Here is a 16922-nt window from a genome sequence, read left to right on the forward strand (position 1 = left end):
TAAATGTGGAGTAAAGTAAAAAATCGAACCAGCCCACTTTGTTAACGTCCAAAAAATTCCTGCTATTCAGAATTCCATCCGAATGACATCATGCACCTTTTTCCCTTTTTCATCAGCGGAATTCCCAACTTTTGAATGAGCAGTGTCTGCCAAACAGGACTCAAGAGGTCACTCCACCCATTCGCAAATGCATGTATACGCACACACACTTCCCATATCGACAGATCCTCCCAAAACACACATTCGTGGACAGACACAGACACACAACACACACTCTCAGAGGTCCCACACCCCTTCCATTTTCAGCGCTCTGTATCGGCTGTGCCAAGTTTTTAATCTGCCTGGTGACATCCCAGTTTCCACCATGGGGCAGAGGGAGAGATAAGCACACTACTCTGTGCGGTAAATCACTCCACACACCCACTCATTCACTCGTTTGACTATTATTCAATTAGCCTGCTCTCACAATGGCCACGGTACCAGAATTTTACAATCAGACAACAAAACAGCTTCTACAGTAATTAGCCAATGACATACTCCTGGCTTTGTTATTGCAATACAAGCTAGGTGACGGATACTGCATCCAGTACTACGTGATCACTTACATGGGCTCCATGGGAAACAATAAGGCTTTTATAATGACATGAACCTGCGGTGAAATAAATTGGGAACAAACTGCCTGCAGTCCTATTTATAGGACTGACTAATTACTAGTGTTATACTGACTCAGACTGAGCAGACAGTCTACTGTGATATCCCTATACTTGTGACTGCTTGGGAAACGCTCCCACTGAGCTCTATAGAGAATACTACAACACTCAACAAGTACTAGGGGAGAAATGACTGATAGACAAACAGTAATTTGATCATCTAAACATGTTTCTGTTACGCCCAACTGTAATGTTGTACATTTCACAATCTTGAAGTGTGCAGAGTAGACCTCTCTTTTGGGTCAGTTGGGAGACAAGAATCACTTAATAACTCACTCAATCATTCAATAACATTGTAATAAAAAAGCAGAAATGTGTCTCTGTATGTTCACTGTGTGAGTACTGACCCCAGGGCTGAGTGCCACACGGCTGTTAGCTTTGGAGAGACGCGGGGCGGGCGGAGGGCCAGTCTGCTGCGTGGACGAGGGACGGCCTGGCTATGTTGCGCACACACACACACACACACACACACACACACACACACACACACACACACACACACACACACACACACACACACACACACACACACAAACACATCAGTGAGCCAGGAGTCAACTCAATTGAGGTGGCCTTGACATTCCCTCAACTCATCAACAAAAGGATGCGGTGAATCTCAGTCCCCCACTGTTTAACTCCTGTCCCAGTGGACTATTAAACACCACTGTGTCTTCCAAACTCTCAGGGTTCACTTGCAGGTTAACGCCGCCCCTGTTTTACTGGGGCCCTGGGTCCATTGTAGACATTTTCTGAACATTGCAATAGCTGACCCTTTCAATATAAAAAAAATCATAAAATTCACACACTTCATTTGTAATCTTAATTTCATAGCTACAACTATAATTCTGTATTTCAGCAATTATCAGCATTTCATCCTTTTTATTACATAATCAGTGCTTTGAGCTCAATATATAAAGTGGTTTATATATTTTATATACAGTGGGGAAAAAAAGTATTTAGTCAGCCACCAATTGTGCAAGTTCTCCCACTTAAAAAGATGAGAGAGGCCTGTAATTTTCATCATAGGTACACGTCAACAATGACAGACAAATTGAGAAAGAAAAATCCAGAAAATCACATTGTAGGATTTTTTTATGAATTTATTTGCAAATTATGGTGGAAAATAAGTATTTGGTCACCTACAAACAAGCAAGATTTCTGGCTCTCACAGACCTGTAACTTCTTCTTTAAGAGGCTCCTCTGTCCTCCACTCGTTACCTGTATTAATGGCACCTGTTTGAACTTGTTATCAGTATAAAAGACACCTGTCCACAACCTCAAACAGTCACACTCCAAACTCCACTATGGCCAAGACCAAAGAGTTGTCAAAGGACACCAGAAACAATATTGTAGACCTGCACCAGGCTGGGAAGACTGAATCTGCAATAGGTAAGCAGCTTGGTTTGAAGAAATCAACTGTGGGAGCAATTATTAGGAAATGGAAGACATACAAGACCACTGATAATCTCCCTCGATCTGGGGCTCCACGCAAGATCTCACCCTGTGGGGTCAAAATGATCACAAGAACGGTGAGCAAAAATCCCAGAACCACACGGGGGACCTAGTGAATGACCTGCAGAGAGCTGGGACCAAAGTAACAAAGCCTACCATCAGTAACACACTACGCCGCCAGGGACTCAAATCCTGCAGTGCAAGACGTGTCCCCCTGCTTAAGCCAGTACATGTCCAGGCCCGTCTGAAGTTTGCTAGAGTGCATTTGGATGATCCAGAAGAGGATTGGGAGAATGTCAGATGAAACCAAAATAGAACTTTTTTGGTAAAAACTCAACTCGTCGTGTTTGGAGGACAAAGAATGCTGAGTTGCATCCAAAGAACACCATACCTACTGTGAAGCATGGGGGTGGAAACATCATGCTTTGGGGCTGTTTTTCTGCAAAGGGACCAGGACGACTGATCCATGTAAAGGAAAGAATGAATGGGGCCATGTATCGTGAGATTTTGAGTGAAAACCTCGTTCCATCAGCAAGGGCATTGAAGATGAAACGTGGCTGGGTCTTTCAGCATGACAATGATCCCAAACACACCGCTCGGGCAGCGAAGGAGTGGCTTCGTAAGAAGCATTTCAAGGTCCTGGAGTGGCCTAGCCAGTCTCCAGATCTCAACCCCATAGAAAATCTTTGGAGGGGAGTTGAAAGTCTGTGTTGCCCAGCGACAGCCCCAAAACATCACTGCTCTAGAGGAGATCTGTATGGAGGAATGGGCCAAAATACCAGCAACAGTGTGTGAAAACCTTGTGAAGACTTACAGAAAACGTTTGACCTGTGTCATTGCCAACAAAGGGTATATAACAAAGTATTGAGAAACTTTTGTTATTGACCAAATACTTATTTTCCACCATAATTTGCAAATAAATTCATTAAAAATCCTACAATGTGATTTTCTGGAAAAAAAAATCTCATTTTGTCAGTCATAGTTGACGTGTACCTATGATAAAAATTACAGGCCTCTCTCATCTTTTTACGTGGGAGAACTTGCACAATTGGTGGCTGACTAAATACTTTTTTCCCCCACTGTATTTCTTTACATTATTTAATTTAGTTTGTTCCTGAATTTGCCGTACAGTGTTATAACAAAGAAATTTGCAGTTTTCACATAGAAAATGATGTCTTCAGAAGTCATTTTCCAGTCATTCAAGGAAGTGACTGCTAATCAGTACAGATTCAAACCTGAACAATACATTGTAAACTATCTACACAACTATGCCGGGACTGTTCATAAATCTTACAGCCATAACCACTATCTGCATCAGAGTTTCTGTTCTACAATATACAGGGAAACAGAGGACTGGACAAAGCCTGGAAATATACTAAACGACCTCATACAGAGTACACGCAGGATATTTACTGCCCATTTCTGTGAGTGATTTACAGTCCTGTATAGATACCAGATTGATTGGACTCCATCTACATAGGGAAATGTCATGTAATTCCATTGAAGCCATTCACGCTTTATCCCATCAAACTGTAGCCTACATTCAGCCCACAACACTCAATCAAATCATACACATTCACGTACAAACACAAACACACACTCCTGCCTCTCCTCTACCCCTCGGTTCTTTCTCTCCCCTCCTCTCCTCTGTATCTCTCTCTGTCTTTCTCACTGATTTTTAAACACCCCTGTTCCAACATGAACATGAACCAGCATACAGGTGTAAGATCTTAATTTGACCTATATTTGTTGCTTGATCAGTGGTTAGGCTATTAGCTGGTAAAAATGAGGCTACATGAAAAGTGGAATATTGTTAATATAACCGTGTGTTAGTACGGGTTTTCAGTAATTGCATGTAAAGCCTCAGCAACAAAATTGTGATCAAATTAAGTTCTTACATCTGTATGTACACAACAGCAGAGAATGAAATCACTCTGTAGGAATGACTTACAAAAACAAAATCACTTTTCAGATCTATGCATATAGAGCACATATGGGGAAGTCTAAAACGAAATGGTGACCCTGTATTGTAGAGTGACCAAACAGTGAGCTGTGCTAGGGATTACAGGGCCCAGGATACACCTCCCTCTCCTGCATGCTCCATAAAGGACCCACTGGTGTTCACGTGCTGGTACTCTCCCTTACCTCCCAACTCCATCTGCAAATCCCAACGTTACCTGCACACCTCACGGCCCTGACATCTTACACAGACCATGTGACACATACACTCGCCTACATATTTATTTGGACAGAGAAGGTAAAACTTTTAATCTGGCTCTATACTCTGGCATTTTGGATTTGATATTAAATGTTTTATGAGGCAACAGTAATCAAATGTTTTATGAGGCAACAGTACAGAATGTCACCTTTTCTTTGAGGGTATTTTCATACATCTGTTTTACCATTTAGAAATGAATGCACTTTATGTATCTAGTCCCCCCATTTGAAGGTGTCATAAGTATTTGGACAAATTCACTTATAGTGTATTTCATTTTGTCAAAAGTTTAGTATTTGGTCCCATATTCCTAACACACAATGACTGCATTAAGCTTGTGACTCTACAAACTTGTTGGATATATTTGCAGTTTGTTTTGGTTGTGTTTCAGATTATGTTGTGCCCAATAGAAATGAACGGTCAATAATATATTGTATTTTGGAGTCATTTTTATTGCGAATAAGAATATAATATGTTTATTTACACTTCTACATTAATGTGGATGCTACCATGATTATGGATAATCATGAATGAATCGTGAATGATGTTGAGTGAGAAAGTTACAGATGCACAAAGATCATGGGGGGTATGATATTTATGCCTCTAACTTTTTCACTCATCTTTATTCACGATTCATTCATGATTATCTGTAATTATGGTTGCATCCACATTACAAATGAGAAAATATTTGGTCTCATTTGCCAAAACATAGGTTTACAGAGCCTGAACACTAAATGTTCCAACAACAACCACAATGACAACATAGCCTATAGCCTGGCCTACTACTATCCTATTACTACTACAACAACAATAGTCAAGTGTGTCATTTTAGTTGTTTCTCTAAGCTATGTCTTGGGAGTGAAAATGGCGTGCTCATTGTTTTGCTATTATTAGTAGTAGCCTAGGCTAACACGACTAATACAATTAGCCAGTTGTCAAATACCGACCCACCCTCTCAGAATGTCAACCTCGAGAAAACAACATAAGTATTTATTGCTCAATTGTCACCGTGTGTGGATTAGGAAAACGTTGATTAGTTTAGGCAGACTAGTGAATTTCGAGTGAAAAGAAAAATAAGAGTTTTGCTGTCCTGTGTAACCTTACCATTTCAAATTGTAAGTGAACCATGTGCTAGAGAGGGAGTTTGGTGCCACACTGTAATAATTTTGCAAACTGCGGGATGTAGGTAATATAATCAGCAGCTGCACCTCACCATGTGGAAAGGTTCATTTGAAAGGCTGCCGCGCTGACAAACTGCGCGAGACTGCCCTCTGGTGGGAAATCTTATTTCGTTTTATCAGTTCAGCTCCTCTAACTTTTTTAAAAGGCATTCAGAAAGATTAGTTTGCTGGTGCAAAAAAAAGCACAAGATTCTATTAATTATATGGAACTATAAACATAAAACTAATTGCATGTAGACACATCTGAGAAAGCAGTATGAGAGTAGCCTTCAGTAGCTTAATGCCTTTTGAATGGGTGTCAATTTATGGATAATAATATGCTAGGCCTGGATCCTGGAAAGGAGACTGTACATGAAAAAGGGAGGAACCCGTCGTCTGCTCATGGGGAACTGGGAGTAAACTGTTTGCTATTTTAATGACACAGTGTGTTTATAATTTGTTTGAAGTTTATAGTAGCTTAAAAACACAAATGGAGACATTTACTTTCCTGTGTAGGACACACTCTAAAAAAGGCCTCTGTTCAAAAGAAACACTTCAAGCATGACAGACCTAACTTAGATCCACTATTAATTGAATACTGTGGGTAAACATAGTGGACATTTTGATTTAAAGACTTAAGATAAATCTGTTATATTTCAATTCCAACCCTTAAACTTAAATAATGCTGTTCTAAGTTATTATTAGTCAGACAGTCCTTGAACAGTAATGCGTAATGGAGGTATTTAGCTACCAAGTATAAAAGTATAGGCCATCTATCTACGCCATAGATGTCAAAGTGAGAAAAGAATAATGGCAGCTAGGGACTATCTGTTGTTGCAGATGCACCAGTGTGGGTAAGTCATGTTACTGGCGTTCTCAGCACTTGATGTGAATCTAGTTCCTTGTTGTTTATCCTACGACAGCGTTTTTAATATCGCACCTGAACTGACACACACACACACACACACACACACAACAAAGGGGCCTGACCCTGGTCATGATACTCTGCCCTCTCTCACTCTATTTAGAATTTATTTTCATGTATTTTTTATTTTTTTTTAGGAAATCCTACCGGTGATCCCAAAATAGGAAGAGTGGTGTGAATTTTATAGAACAAGGTTTCCTCTCGGATGGAGGATGTTCCCAGCCTATCTTTCATGGATAGAGCAAACAGGAGTCATTGGGACTAGGAAGTGTGGACAGGTGCTCTCGGAAATACTCAAAGATCCACAGAAATAAAACACAATGGTCCACATTTATCATATGATCACTGCCACTAAACACTATATCAAATTCCACCAAATAAGTTTTTTCAATTTACATTTTCTTTGCTGGATTTTTTTAATGTTCTGGTTATATTAGTATGCCTATTATCAAAGGAAATTAATATTATAAAACATTGTTTAATATCGATGAATATGTTTTAAACATAATTTATTCACAGACAGAATTGTTTTGTAAATAAAAGTTACCTTCATTATACCTAGTTTCAAATTATTATAAAATTGCACAATTTTACTTACTGTATATAATTATTTATTTTGAAATAAATAAATACATTCAGTGATGTGTAACTTGTCCTTTATGGGTGGTTCTATTCAAAGCACAATTGTTCATGAAATATAATGACTTTATTTTATTCCTGGTTTATTCCTGGTCAGAGGGGGAAGTGGAGGACCGTCCTCCTCAGTGAATTTCCTAAAAATAAAAATAGTGAAACATTAAAAAAGTTATTATTTTCAGATAAAACTATACTAAATACATTCAGGTCACCAAATAATTGATTAAAATGATTTAAATTATTATTAAAATAAAATAATTATTACAAAGTATTATTACAATTATTATTTATCCGGGCAGCCGAGTGGAAATGGAGGAAAACTAGACTCCCTGCGGACCTGTCATCTTTCCACTCCCTCCTCTCTACATTCTCTTCCTCCGTTTCTGCTGCTAAAGCCACTTTCTACCACTCTAAATTTCAAGCCTCTGCCTCTAACCCTAGGAAGCTCTTTACCACCTTCTCCTCCCTGCTGAATCCTCCTCCCCCTCCCTCCTCCCTCTCTGTGGATGACTTCGTCAACCATTTTGAAAAGAAGGTTGACGACATCCGATCCTCATTTATTAAGTCAAATGACACCGCTGGTACTGCTCACACTGCCCTACCCTATGCTTTGACTTCTTTCTCTCCTCTCTCTCCAGATGAAATCTTGCGACTTGTGATGGCCGGCCGCCCAACAACCTGCCCGCTTGACCCTATCCCCTCCTCTCTTCTCCAGACCATTTCCGGAGACCTTCTCCCTTACCTCACCTCGCTCATCAACTCATCCTTGTCCGCTGGCTATGTCCCTTCCATCTTCAAGAAAGCGAGAGTTGCACCCCTCCTCAAAAAACCTACACTCGATCCCTCCGATGTCAACAACTACAGACCAGAATCCCTTCTTTCTTTTCTCTCCAAAACTCTTGAGCGTGCCGTCTATAGCCAACTCTCCTGCTATCTCTCTCAGAATGACCTTCTTGATCCAAACCAGTCAGGTTTCAAGACTGGTCATTCAACTGAGACTGCTCTTATCTGTGTCACAGAGGCTCTCCGCACTGCTAAAGCTAACTCTCTCTCCTCTGCTCTCATCCTTCTAGACCTATCTGCTGCCTTTGATACTGTGAACCATCAGATCCTCCCCTCCACCCTCTCCGAGTTGGGCATCTCCGGTGCGGCTCACTCTTGGATTGCGTCCTACCTGACAGGTCGCTCCTACCAGGTGGCGTGGTGAGAATCTGTCTCCGCACCACGTGCTCTCACCACTGGTGTCCCCCAGGGCTCAGTTCTAGGCCCTCTCCTATTCTCTCTATACACCAAGTCACTTGTCATATCCTCACATAGTCTCTCCTATCATTGCTACGCAGACGACACACAATTAATCTTCTCCTTTCTCCCTTCTGATAACCAGGTGGCGAATCGCATCTCTGCATGTCTGGCAGACATATCAGTGTGGATGTCAGATCACCACCTCAAGCTGAACCTCGGCAAGACAGAGCTGCTCTTCCTCCCGGGGAAGGACTGCCCGCTCCATGATCTCGCCATCACGGTTGACAACTCCGTTGTGTCCTCCTCCCAGAGTGCAAAGAACCTTGGCGTGACCCTGGACAACACCCTGTCGTTCTCTGCTAACATCAAAGCGGTGACCCGATCCTGTAGGTTCATGCTCTACAACATTCGCAGAGTACGACCCTACCTTACACAGGAAGTGGCACAGGTCCTAATCCAGGCACTTGTCATCTCCCGTCTGGATTACTGCAACTCGCTGTTGGCTGGGCTCCCTGCCTGTGCCATTAAACCCCTACAACTCATCCAGAACGTGCAGCCCGTCTGGTGTTCAACCCTCCCAAGTTCTCTCACGTCACCCCGCTCCTCCGCACACTCCACTGGCTTCCAGTTGAAGCTTGCATCTGCTACAAGACCATGCTGCTTGCCTACGGAGCTGTGAGGGGAACGGCACCTCCTTACCTTCAGGCTCTGATCAGTCCCTACACCCAAACGAGGGCATTGCGTTCTTCCACCTCTGGCCTGCTGGTCCCCCTACCTCTGCGGAAGCACAGTTCCCGCTCAGCCCAGTCAAAACTGTTCGCTGCTCTGGCACCCCAATGGTGGAACAAGCTCCCTCACGACGCCAGGACAGCGAAGTCACTGACCACCTTCCGGAGACACTTGAAACCCTACCTCTTTAAGGAATAACTGGGATAGTATAAAAGTAATCCTTCTACCCCCCCCTACCCCACAATAAAAAAAAAAAATAATAATAATAATAATAATATATATATATATATATATATATATAAAACAAAAGAAAATGTAAAATATACTCTAAAAATAAAATTTTAATAAATTAAGAAAAATACATTGTAAAGTGGTTGTCCCACTGGCTATCATAAGGTGAATGCACCAATTTGTAAGTCGCTCTGGATAAGAGCGTAAATGTAAATGTAATTAAAACACACTGTTTTGCAATGAAGGTCTACAGTAGCCTCAGCAGCACACTGTAGGGTAACACCATGGTGTTGCTGGAGGACAGTTAGCTTCTGTTCTCCTCTGGGTACATTGACTTCAATAAAAAACCTAGGAGGCTCATGGTTCTCACCCCCTTCCATAGACGTACACAGTAATTATGACAACTTCCAGAGGACGTCCTCCAACCTATCAGAGCTCTTGCAGCATGAACTGACATGTTGTCCACCCAATCAAAGGATCATAGAATTAATCTAGTACTGAAAGCATAAGCAAAAGCTAGCTAGCTAGAACTTCAGTGCATAAAATGTGGTGAGTAGTTGACTCAGAGAGACAAAGACAAGAGACAGAGAGGGCTCAGACAGAGAGGGGTGCTATGTTAGCTAGCTGACAATGGCTATCCAACACTGGAACTCTTCCAAGTCAAGGTAAGCTTTTGGTTTTATTAATTTATTGCCACCGGGGCCCACCGGTGTAACTGCTAAACTGCTTGCTGCTGACTGTACACTGTACTGCATGATTGTAGTAGTAGCTGGTCACAGACAGCTGATGTCTTGTTCACTGAAGTTCACAAGCGAAGGGAAAAAGTGAGAGGAGGAGAACACGTAGATAGATGCGAGAAGGAATTATATATACAATGAGCTGTTTGTATGTGGCTGCTATGAAAGTGAACTGTGTTTGCGTGTGATCAGGGGTGTATTCATTGCTCCGATTATGTTAAAAATCTTAAACGGAAGCAAATGGAACGAAACAGGGATAAACATAACTGAATTTGTCCAATAGAAACTATCGTGTGCAACTGTTGGACTAATGATTACACCCTAGATCAGCTAGAATGTGCAAACGTGGTATTGAATGTGTCACTGCCTGTCACCTTGATTACTCAAAATTCTCTCGACCTGTGCACCTACGTTGTAAACTTTCATTCATAGGCTAGGTTGTAGCAACCTCCTGATGGGTACAGGGTAAATTCGAGTATCATGTAGTAGCCTAAACCTATCATGTTACATTGAGCTGGGTGAATGGAATATAAATGACAGTCATCCAATATGCTGTAATAGAAATAAGGCCATGTTCATTAAAATAATAATCACCCTCCCTCATCTTAAACGGCACCGACCGCCACTGTGCTGAACCCATCATATTACTGATAAAAGTTAGTCACTGTTTGTCAATATATTGTCTGTTGACAGACCTGCACAGAGGTACAACACTGATCACTGATACTATTTCCTGAAGTTTTCCTTAAGTGGTTGAAGTCTTGACCTACAGGGGATAGCTGTGAAGAAAAGATACTGGGCACAAACACCAACACTACCCCCAGTTATGTGTGGGCTCTACCACAGCCTCGACCTCCCCATACCCCCACCTATCCACCCTCCATAGGAAAACACAGCAGAGAGGAAACTGACTGCTGATGTTGTCATCTTCCAATCACTACCCGACTGGACACAAGCTAAAAAATGCCTGGAGATGCCATGAGGAGATTGGAACAAGAGTACAGAGAGCTGATCAGAACAGCCCTCAAGTTTATTCACCTTTCTGACTCAATCATTTTTTCCTATGGCAAATAAGCCAAGAGCTAAATGTTGAATGTACAGTATATACATTCACAGTGTGTGCGCTGCTGTTAACATTTTATTTATTTTAGTGCTAGTATTTATTGGTTTGATCATGTTTACATTTCCCCTTTTCCTTCAGACAGAAATGACAGTGTATTAATTTTGCATAAATCTATAAAAGCTGTATAGTAATATTGTATAAAAGTCAATAGTGAGGCTACTCTTAATGTCTCAGAAAATGGTGCTTTAGACCCATTCAGAGAATCACTGATATAGTAACTGAGGTCATGTCAAAAGGAGAGGGACCCACATGATGTTTCTTCACCACCCACTCCTGTGAGAGCTATTTATAATCGTATGAGACAAGGCAAGGGGCAGAATTAGAAGAAAAATAAACGATTGAGTCACTGCATGGAACAGAGATTGACTTGATGTGGACTATATTTAGTGGCAACACAACTGGACCCTGGTCGTTCTGACAGTCAGGGGCTATGAAACCGATCAGGCCCCGAGAAGGAGGGCATTTGCCTGGGATTATAGAATCACCCTCCACCCCAAACCCTGGTTTAGACAGGGAACAGACACACCCTCCTCTGTGTCTGCAGCTGTCTCACATTCTGTATATGCAATCCACTATCAATGACTTCATCGGCAGCCAGGGTTGCTTACTATCATTCTTACTGTCCTTTCTTTCTCTCATACCTTCCTTTTTTAATGTGATTTAATTGCACAACCTAAATATTCCAACTGTTCATTACCAAGAATAGTTAGCAGGAAACTGCTTTGATTTTGCTCTTGCATGTTCTCTGTCTTCCTGGGTGCCAGTTATGACTAAAGTATGCAGGGTTTGCTTTGATTGTTGTTCCGAGTAATAGATTGTATCTCATTGCTGTGTTTTTGTTGTCATAGTAACCCTTAACAAATTCTCAATTGGAGGCTTGGGGCAAAGCCAGATTTTTCAAGGCAAATGTTATTCATAAGACATAGCATGGGTCTCTTCTGTCTGTTACAATACAGAGACTGTATCTGTGCCATTCATAAGGGACAGAGGATTTTCAACAGTGTTTAATTGTGACAGATATTGGGGTATCTATTTCTTTATGTTCTGTACTGGCTAAAGCTGTTTGTGACTTTATCTGTGAGTGAATGAAACTTATTTTACCATGTTTGTGGTAAATAAAGCCATATTTCCCCTGTTTTTTTGTCTTTGAATAAAGCTGTATTTGTGAAAGGCAGCTAGCTACCTGAGGTAAGATTAGTGCGTTGCTGTGATTAAGTGCTCCTGTGTTAATGTAGAGAGCCACCCGGCCGAGCCTAAAGGTAATCTCCCTGACTACTCCCATCCTCCCCCTTCCCGGCCTGGCCAGCCACTCGCTGTCAGACAGACAGGCCTTAGGACACTCACCACCTCTCCCAGTACACAGGAGCACCACATAAAGCCCCTGTTTCCTGGACTGTAGGCTACGTCTATCAGTGTGTTCTCTTTCTCTGTCTTCTTCTCTCTCGTTCTCTCTCTCTCTCTCTCTCTTCTTATCAATTTTCCTGCCCTGTTTTCCTATCTGTGTTTTGTGTGTGTGTTTGGTGTAGAACTTATGTATTACAGTAACACAGTATAAAGAGAAAATGGCAGTCATATGCAGCACTGGATTAATGACCATCTTGGATGTTTTAAGTGGAAAAATCCACAATGCGTCACAAATTAGATGAATAAAACAGGACCGGGACAGAGCAAGTCACCCACACTCGGATATGGTTTATCCATATATTTAAAATGAGCATTTTATTGTTCTTGAAGATTTAAAATCTTTAAAATTACAGCATCATAATGAGCGTGGGAAGAACAGGGAATATCTACCTTGCGATCCAACCTCTGCTTGTGTTACATGGGAGAGATTTCAAAACATTGGACATTAACAAAGTGGAGGAATATACAGCTTTGGAACATGCTTCCTCTAGAGTACTGAAAATGGATTCTGGGGTCAGGGTGATTGACCCCTCAGAGAAGAATCTCTTCCTTTCAAAAGGAAGATCTTTATTTATAAAACGGTACCCTCTTGTTCAACTATAAATACATCTGAATTGTTGTCTTGATGTACTTCATAACACCTTCCTCATCCTTTCAACAACAAATGTCCATATCTTAATATGTTTTCTGAATTAATCCATGCTATAGATATACTATCTGTTGAGAAACTTTAACCTATACCTTTTATTTGGCTATCAAAATATATGTGTATACAAACGTTTAGTATTGTATGCCTCTCCATTGTCTAGCATAGGTGTAGTAAATACACTCATATTTAATGGCCTCTGCCATTAATCAGGGGAGACTACATCACTTAGAAACAGGATGTCCGGGACATAAACTGTATTCCCATGCTGTGAAAACAAGGCGCCATGTGTAAGTCAGACCCTGAGATCACCTCTATTCTAACCGGGGCAGGAAGCCAGACCAGAGCCTTCCACTGTGGAGGAACTTTGTTGCCAGGTGATCTGTTCCACAACGTTCCACAGCGCTACCATCAAGAAAACAAATACATACATTTGCTAGATGTAAAACATTATCAGATCAATTTTCTTTATATATTGTTGTGAAATTAATCTAGACTACCACTAATGTCTATATGGTATACGAATAAGTTATCTTATGGCAAAAAAATTGTTTCAACAAATGTGATTATTAATTACTTTAAACACATAGTCTATAACCTCTACAAATGATGTAAATGTTGCTATGTATAAACAATGAAAACATTGCACTAATAACTAAATATGGCTATTACCTCAGTGCATGAATATAAGAATTTGTGTGGTGCAGTATTTCAACAATAAAAAGGTGAGGTAATGTAATTAAAAACCTAAAAACTGAAAGGGAACATCTATTTTGGTTCAAAACTTTATTTTTTAAAAGTGCAAAAGTATAAAACACCTATACATAAAACCTTCAAATAGAAACTGTACATTATTTATTATCACAAAATGTATTTATATTCCTGCTCAGGAGCTTTCCCCTTTGCAAAAAAGGAAGGGAACAAAAATAAAATCGAAACCAGTGTGTGAACAATCATCATCACAATTCAAATGTCCTATAGCTTCTCAGCTCATAAAGTGATACACATTGAACGTCTTTCACACAAAAAAGAAAATAACATACTGGATTTAAAACCTCAAATGAAAGAGTTCCCACTGGCCTTTAATGGTAACAGAATGAAAGAGAAAGACAGAGCTAGACAGGGAGGGAGAGAGAGAGAGAGAAGATAGAAATAGAGAGAGAGACATTTGAGGTCAGGTTATGTACTGTAATAGCTGCAGTAGTAGTGATTGACAGACAGGGAGGACCAGGAGGTTAGGAGTTGTTGTAGTTACAGTAGTACACTGTGCTGGCATCAGAGAGCACAGAGGATATCAGACTCTCAGGTCCCTGCATGTTGGCCTCATGCGCCCCATAAGACAGGCCTGTCATGTCTCCAGGTCTGGAGGAGTTCAGGTACTGCTCAAACTCACTGCGGTCCACCTCCCCTATCAGCTCTGAGGGGTGCATCTGCTCCACCTGGTCTACTGGGTGGGAGTGGGAGTCTGGGGGAGGGGAGAGCTGTCCTGCTCCATGGCCTGGGTGTCGCTTGGGGTGACTGGGGCTGCAGTGCTGGCTGTAGTACATGGCCAGTTGGTTGAAGGAGGGGGGCATGGGGCCAGCCTGGGAGGCTTGCTGCTGCTCTGTGGGGGAGGAGTGGTGTCTGTGGAGCATGGGGTTGGTGTGGTGGTTAGAGTGAGGGTCCTGAGGTGGGTACTCTGCCCCCTGGGAGTGGTAGGCATACACAGGCATCATGTGGCACTCCTCCTGAGAGTGACCGGGGAAGAACATGGAGTCTGTCTCCACGGCGTCCAGCGGTGACGTGTCGGGGGTGGGCAGGCTGTAGGATTCGTAGGAATTCCCTCCGAGGGCCTGGGCTTCACGGTAGTGGCTGAGGGATTGAGGAGACACTTGGTAGCCATGCTCATGGTGGTAGCTCAGGCTCTCCATACACACCCTACCGTCCCCACCTAGGGAGGTGCTCTGGTGGTCGGACATGCTGTGGACCAGGAACCCAGAGTCCAGGCGCTTAATCCTCTTCACCTGCTTCCTCCGCCGGGGTCGGTACTTGTAGTTGGGGTGGTCCTGCATGTGCTGCACTCGAAGCCTCTCAGCCTCCTCTACAAACGGCCGCTTCTCAGACACAGGAAGGGCTTTCCATGACTTCCCTACAGATCAACAACAGAGTTCACCTCAGTTATAGCCGCATCAGGCATGCAGTCTGGTGATGTGCTCCAAAATAGCTCATCATCAATATAGTAACAGGATAACTTTGATTTCGAAATAACATGACCATTATTATTGATCATACATTTGTTGTAATTGATTCATTTGAGTTACCTAACATATATTTCAATGGCCATAATAAGATAAGGGCGTTAGCATCATGTGCTTTTTCAATAAAAATTATGCCTTTTCAAGATAATTAGGCCCTATGCAAATAGCCTACTACAAACCAAAATCATTGAAGTATAGGCATACAATAATATTTATAATATTTCTGCTCGAATAAATGCAGTATGCTTCCACGTGGTAACACACCTGCTTAAAATAATAACAATTCCCTAGTATTTGGTCACTTATTAAATATTATTGAAATACTTGATAAACAAGAAATTCCCATTGGTCTTTATAAATATCATGTCAGTAACAGGCCTACACAATAAATTACTATTTAAATGCCTTACCCAACATTTTGCTCAACTCCGCATTGTGCAGGTCTGGATTTTGTTGTGCCAGCCGCTTGCGCTCATCCTTCGCCCACACCATGAACGCATTCATGGGTCTCCGGATCCTCGGCTCATTCTTCCCACGGTTCTGGTTCCCGGAGCTGGACTCGCTCTTCACTTTGGTGTCCCCGAGAGGGCTCAGGGGGTCTGCCCACTGACAGTGTCCCATTCCAGGCATCATGATTGAGATCGCGCACCTAGCCTGGTTCTGATCGTCACTGGCGTAACCCGCATCGGGACTACTCATCGCTGTCCACCTGCGGGTTATCGACACAGACCAGGCAGCAACTCGCGTAAAGAAAATGAGAAAATAAGTAGCACTTGCTGTGTAGATATATAAAATTAAAGTTTTAATAACGCAAGTAAGCGTAACGATTCCAAACTGAGTGGAAAATATCCATCAATGTTAGATAATAGCTAGGAGCTGACTAAACTAGAACTGACTATCTTACCCTGAGGTTGGGATACTATAAGCGCATAGGCAACCAATCACAATAGGGTGGGAGTGCCCAGTACCCCTGAGGTGTAAAACGTTTCAAGTAACCCGCCTTCCAGACACACACTGTCCTATTTGTGTAATATGAGGTGCCTAAAGTTAGAGAATGGATTAAACATTTCATTTACATTTAAACTTATATTAATTGTTAGTTTTTTCATGTGATACAAGACTGTGGGCGTAGGCCTAGTGTTATTGAGCGTTTTGCAGTTATGATTCAAATAGAACATATTGCGTTCGTGACATAAACTCCACAAAATAATTTAGGATAAATCAATCTATAGGGCCATATGCACAAAATAAGGCCAAATTGAGCAAATATCAAATAATTAATAGGCTACAAAGTCACTTATTTCAGAAACATTTGAATTAAATTCATGTGCTGCTGTTCTGCGAGACATGTTCTCAATTGCTCATGCCATCACTTTCGAATCTTTATTAAAGTTTTTTGTCATCTTTATATCACTTTATATTAGTCTACCACCTGTAAGTTTAAACTCTCCTAAAGTCTATATTATTCAGACATA

General features: G+C 41.7%; 1 protein-coding gene across 1 annotated transcript; it reads right to left on the reverse strand.

Annotated features, from left to right (window-relative positions):
* Positions 1–14207: 14207 nt before the first annotated feature.
* Positions 14208–16327, reverse strand: LOC121570623 (transcription factor Sox-17-alpha-A). The gene is made up of 2 exons (XM_041882092.2): positions 15858–16327; positions 14208–15338 (listed from the first exon to the last, which is right to left on the reverse strand). Exons 1-2 carry the CDS (start codon positions 16144–16146, stop codon positions 14446–14448), a joined length of 1182 nt encoding a protein of 393 aa, XP_041738026.1. The 5' UTR covers positions 16147–16327; the 3' UTR covers positions 14208–14445.
* Positions 16328–16922: the final 595 nt, after the last annotated feature.

Source organism: Coregonus clupeaformis, chromosome 7 (genome assembly GCF_020615455.1).
Source record: "Coregonus clupeaformis isolate EN_2021a chromosome 7, ASM2061545v1, whole genome shotgun sequence".
Classification (NCBI taxonomy): Eukaryota; Metazoa; Chordata; class Actinopteri; order Salmoniformes; family Salmonidae; genus Coregonus; species Coregonus clupeaformis.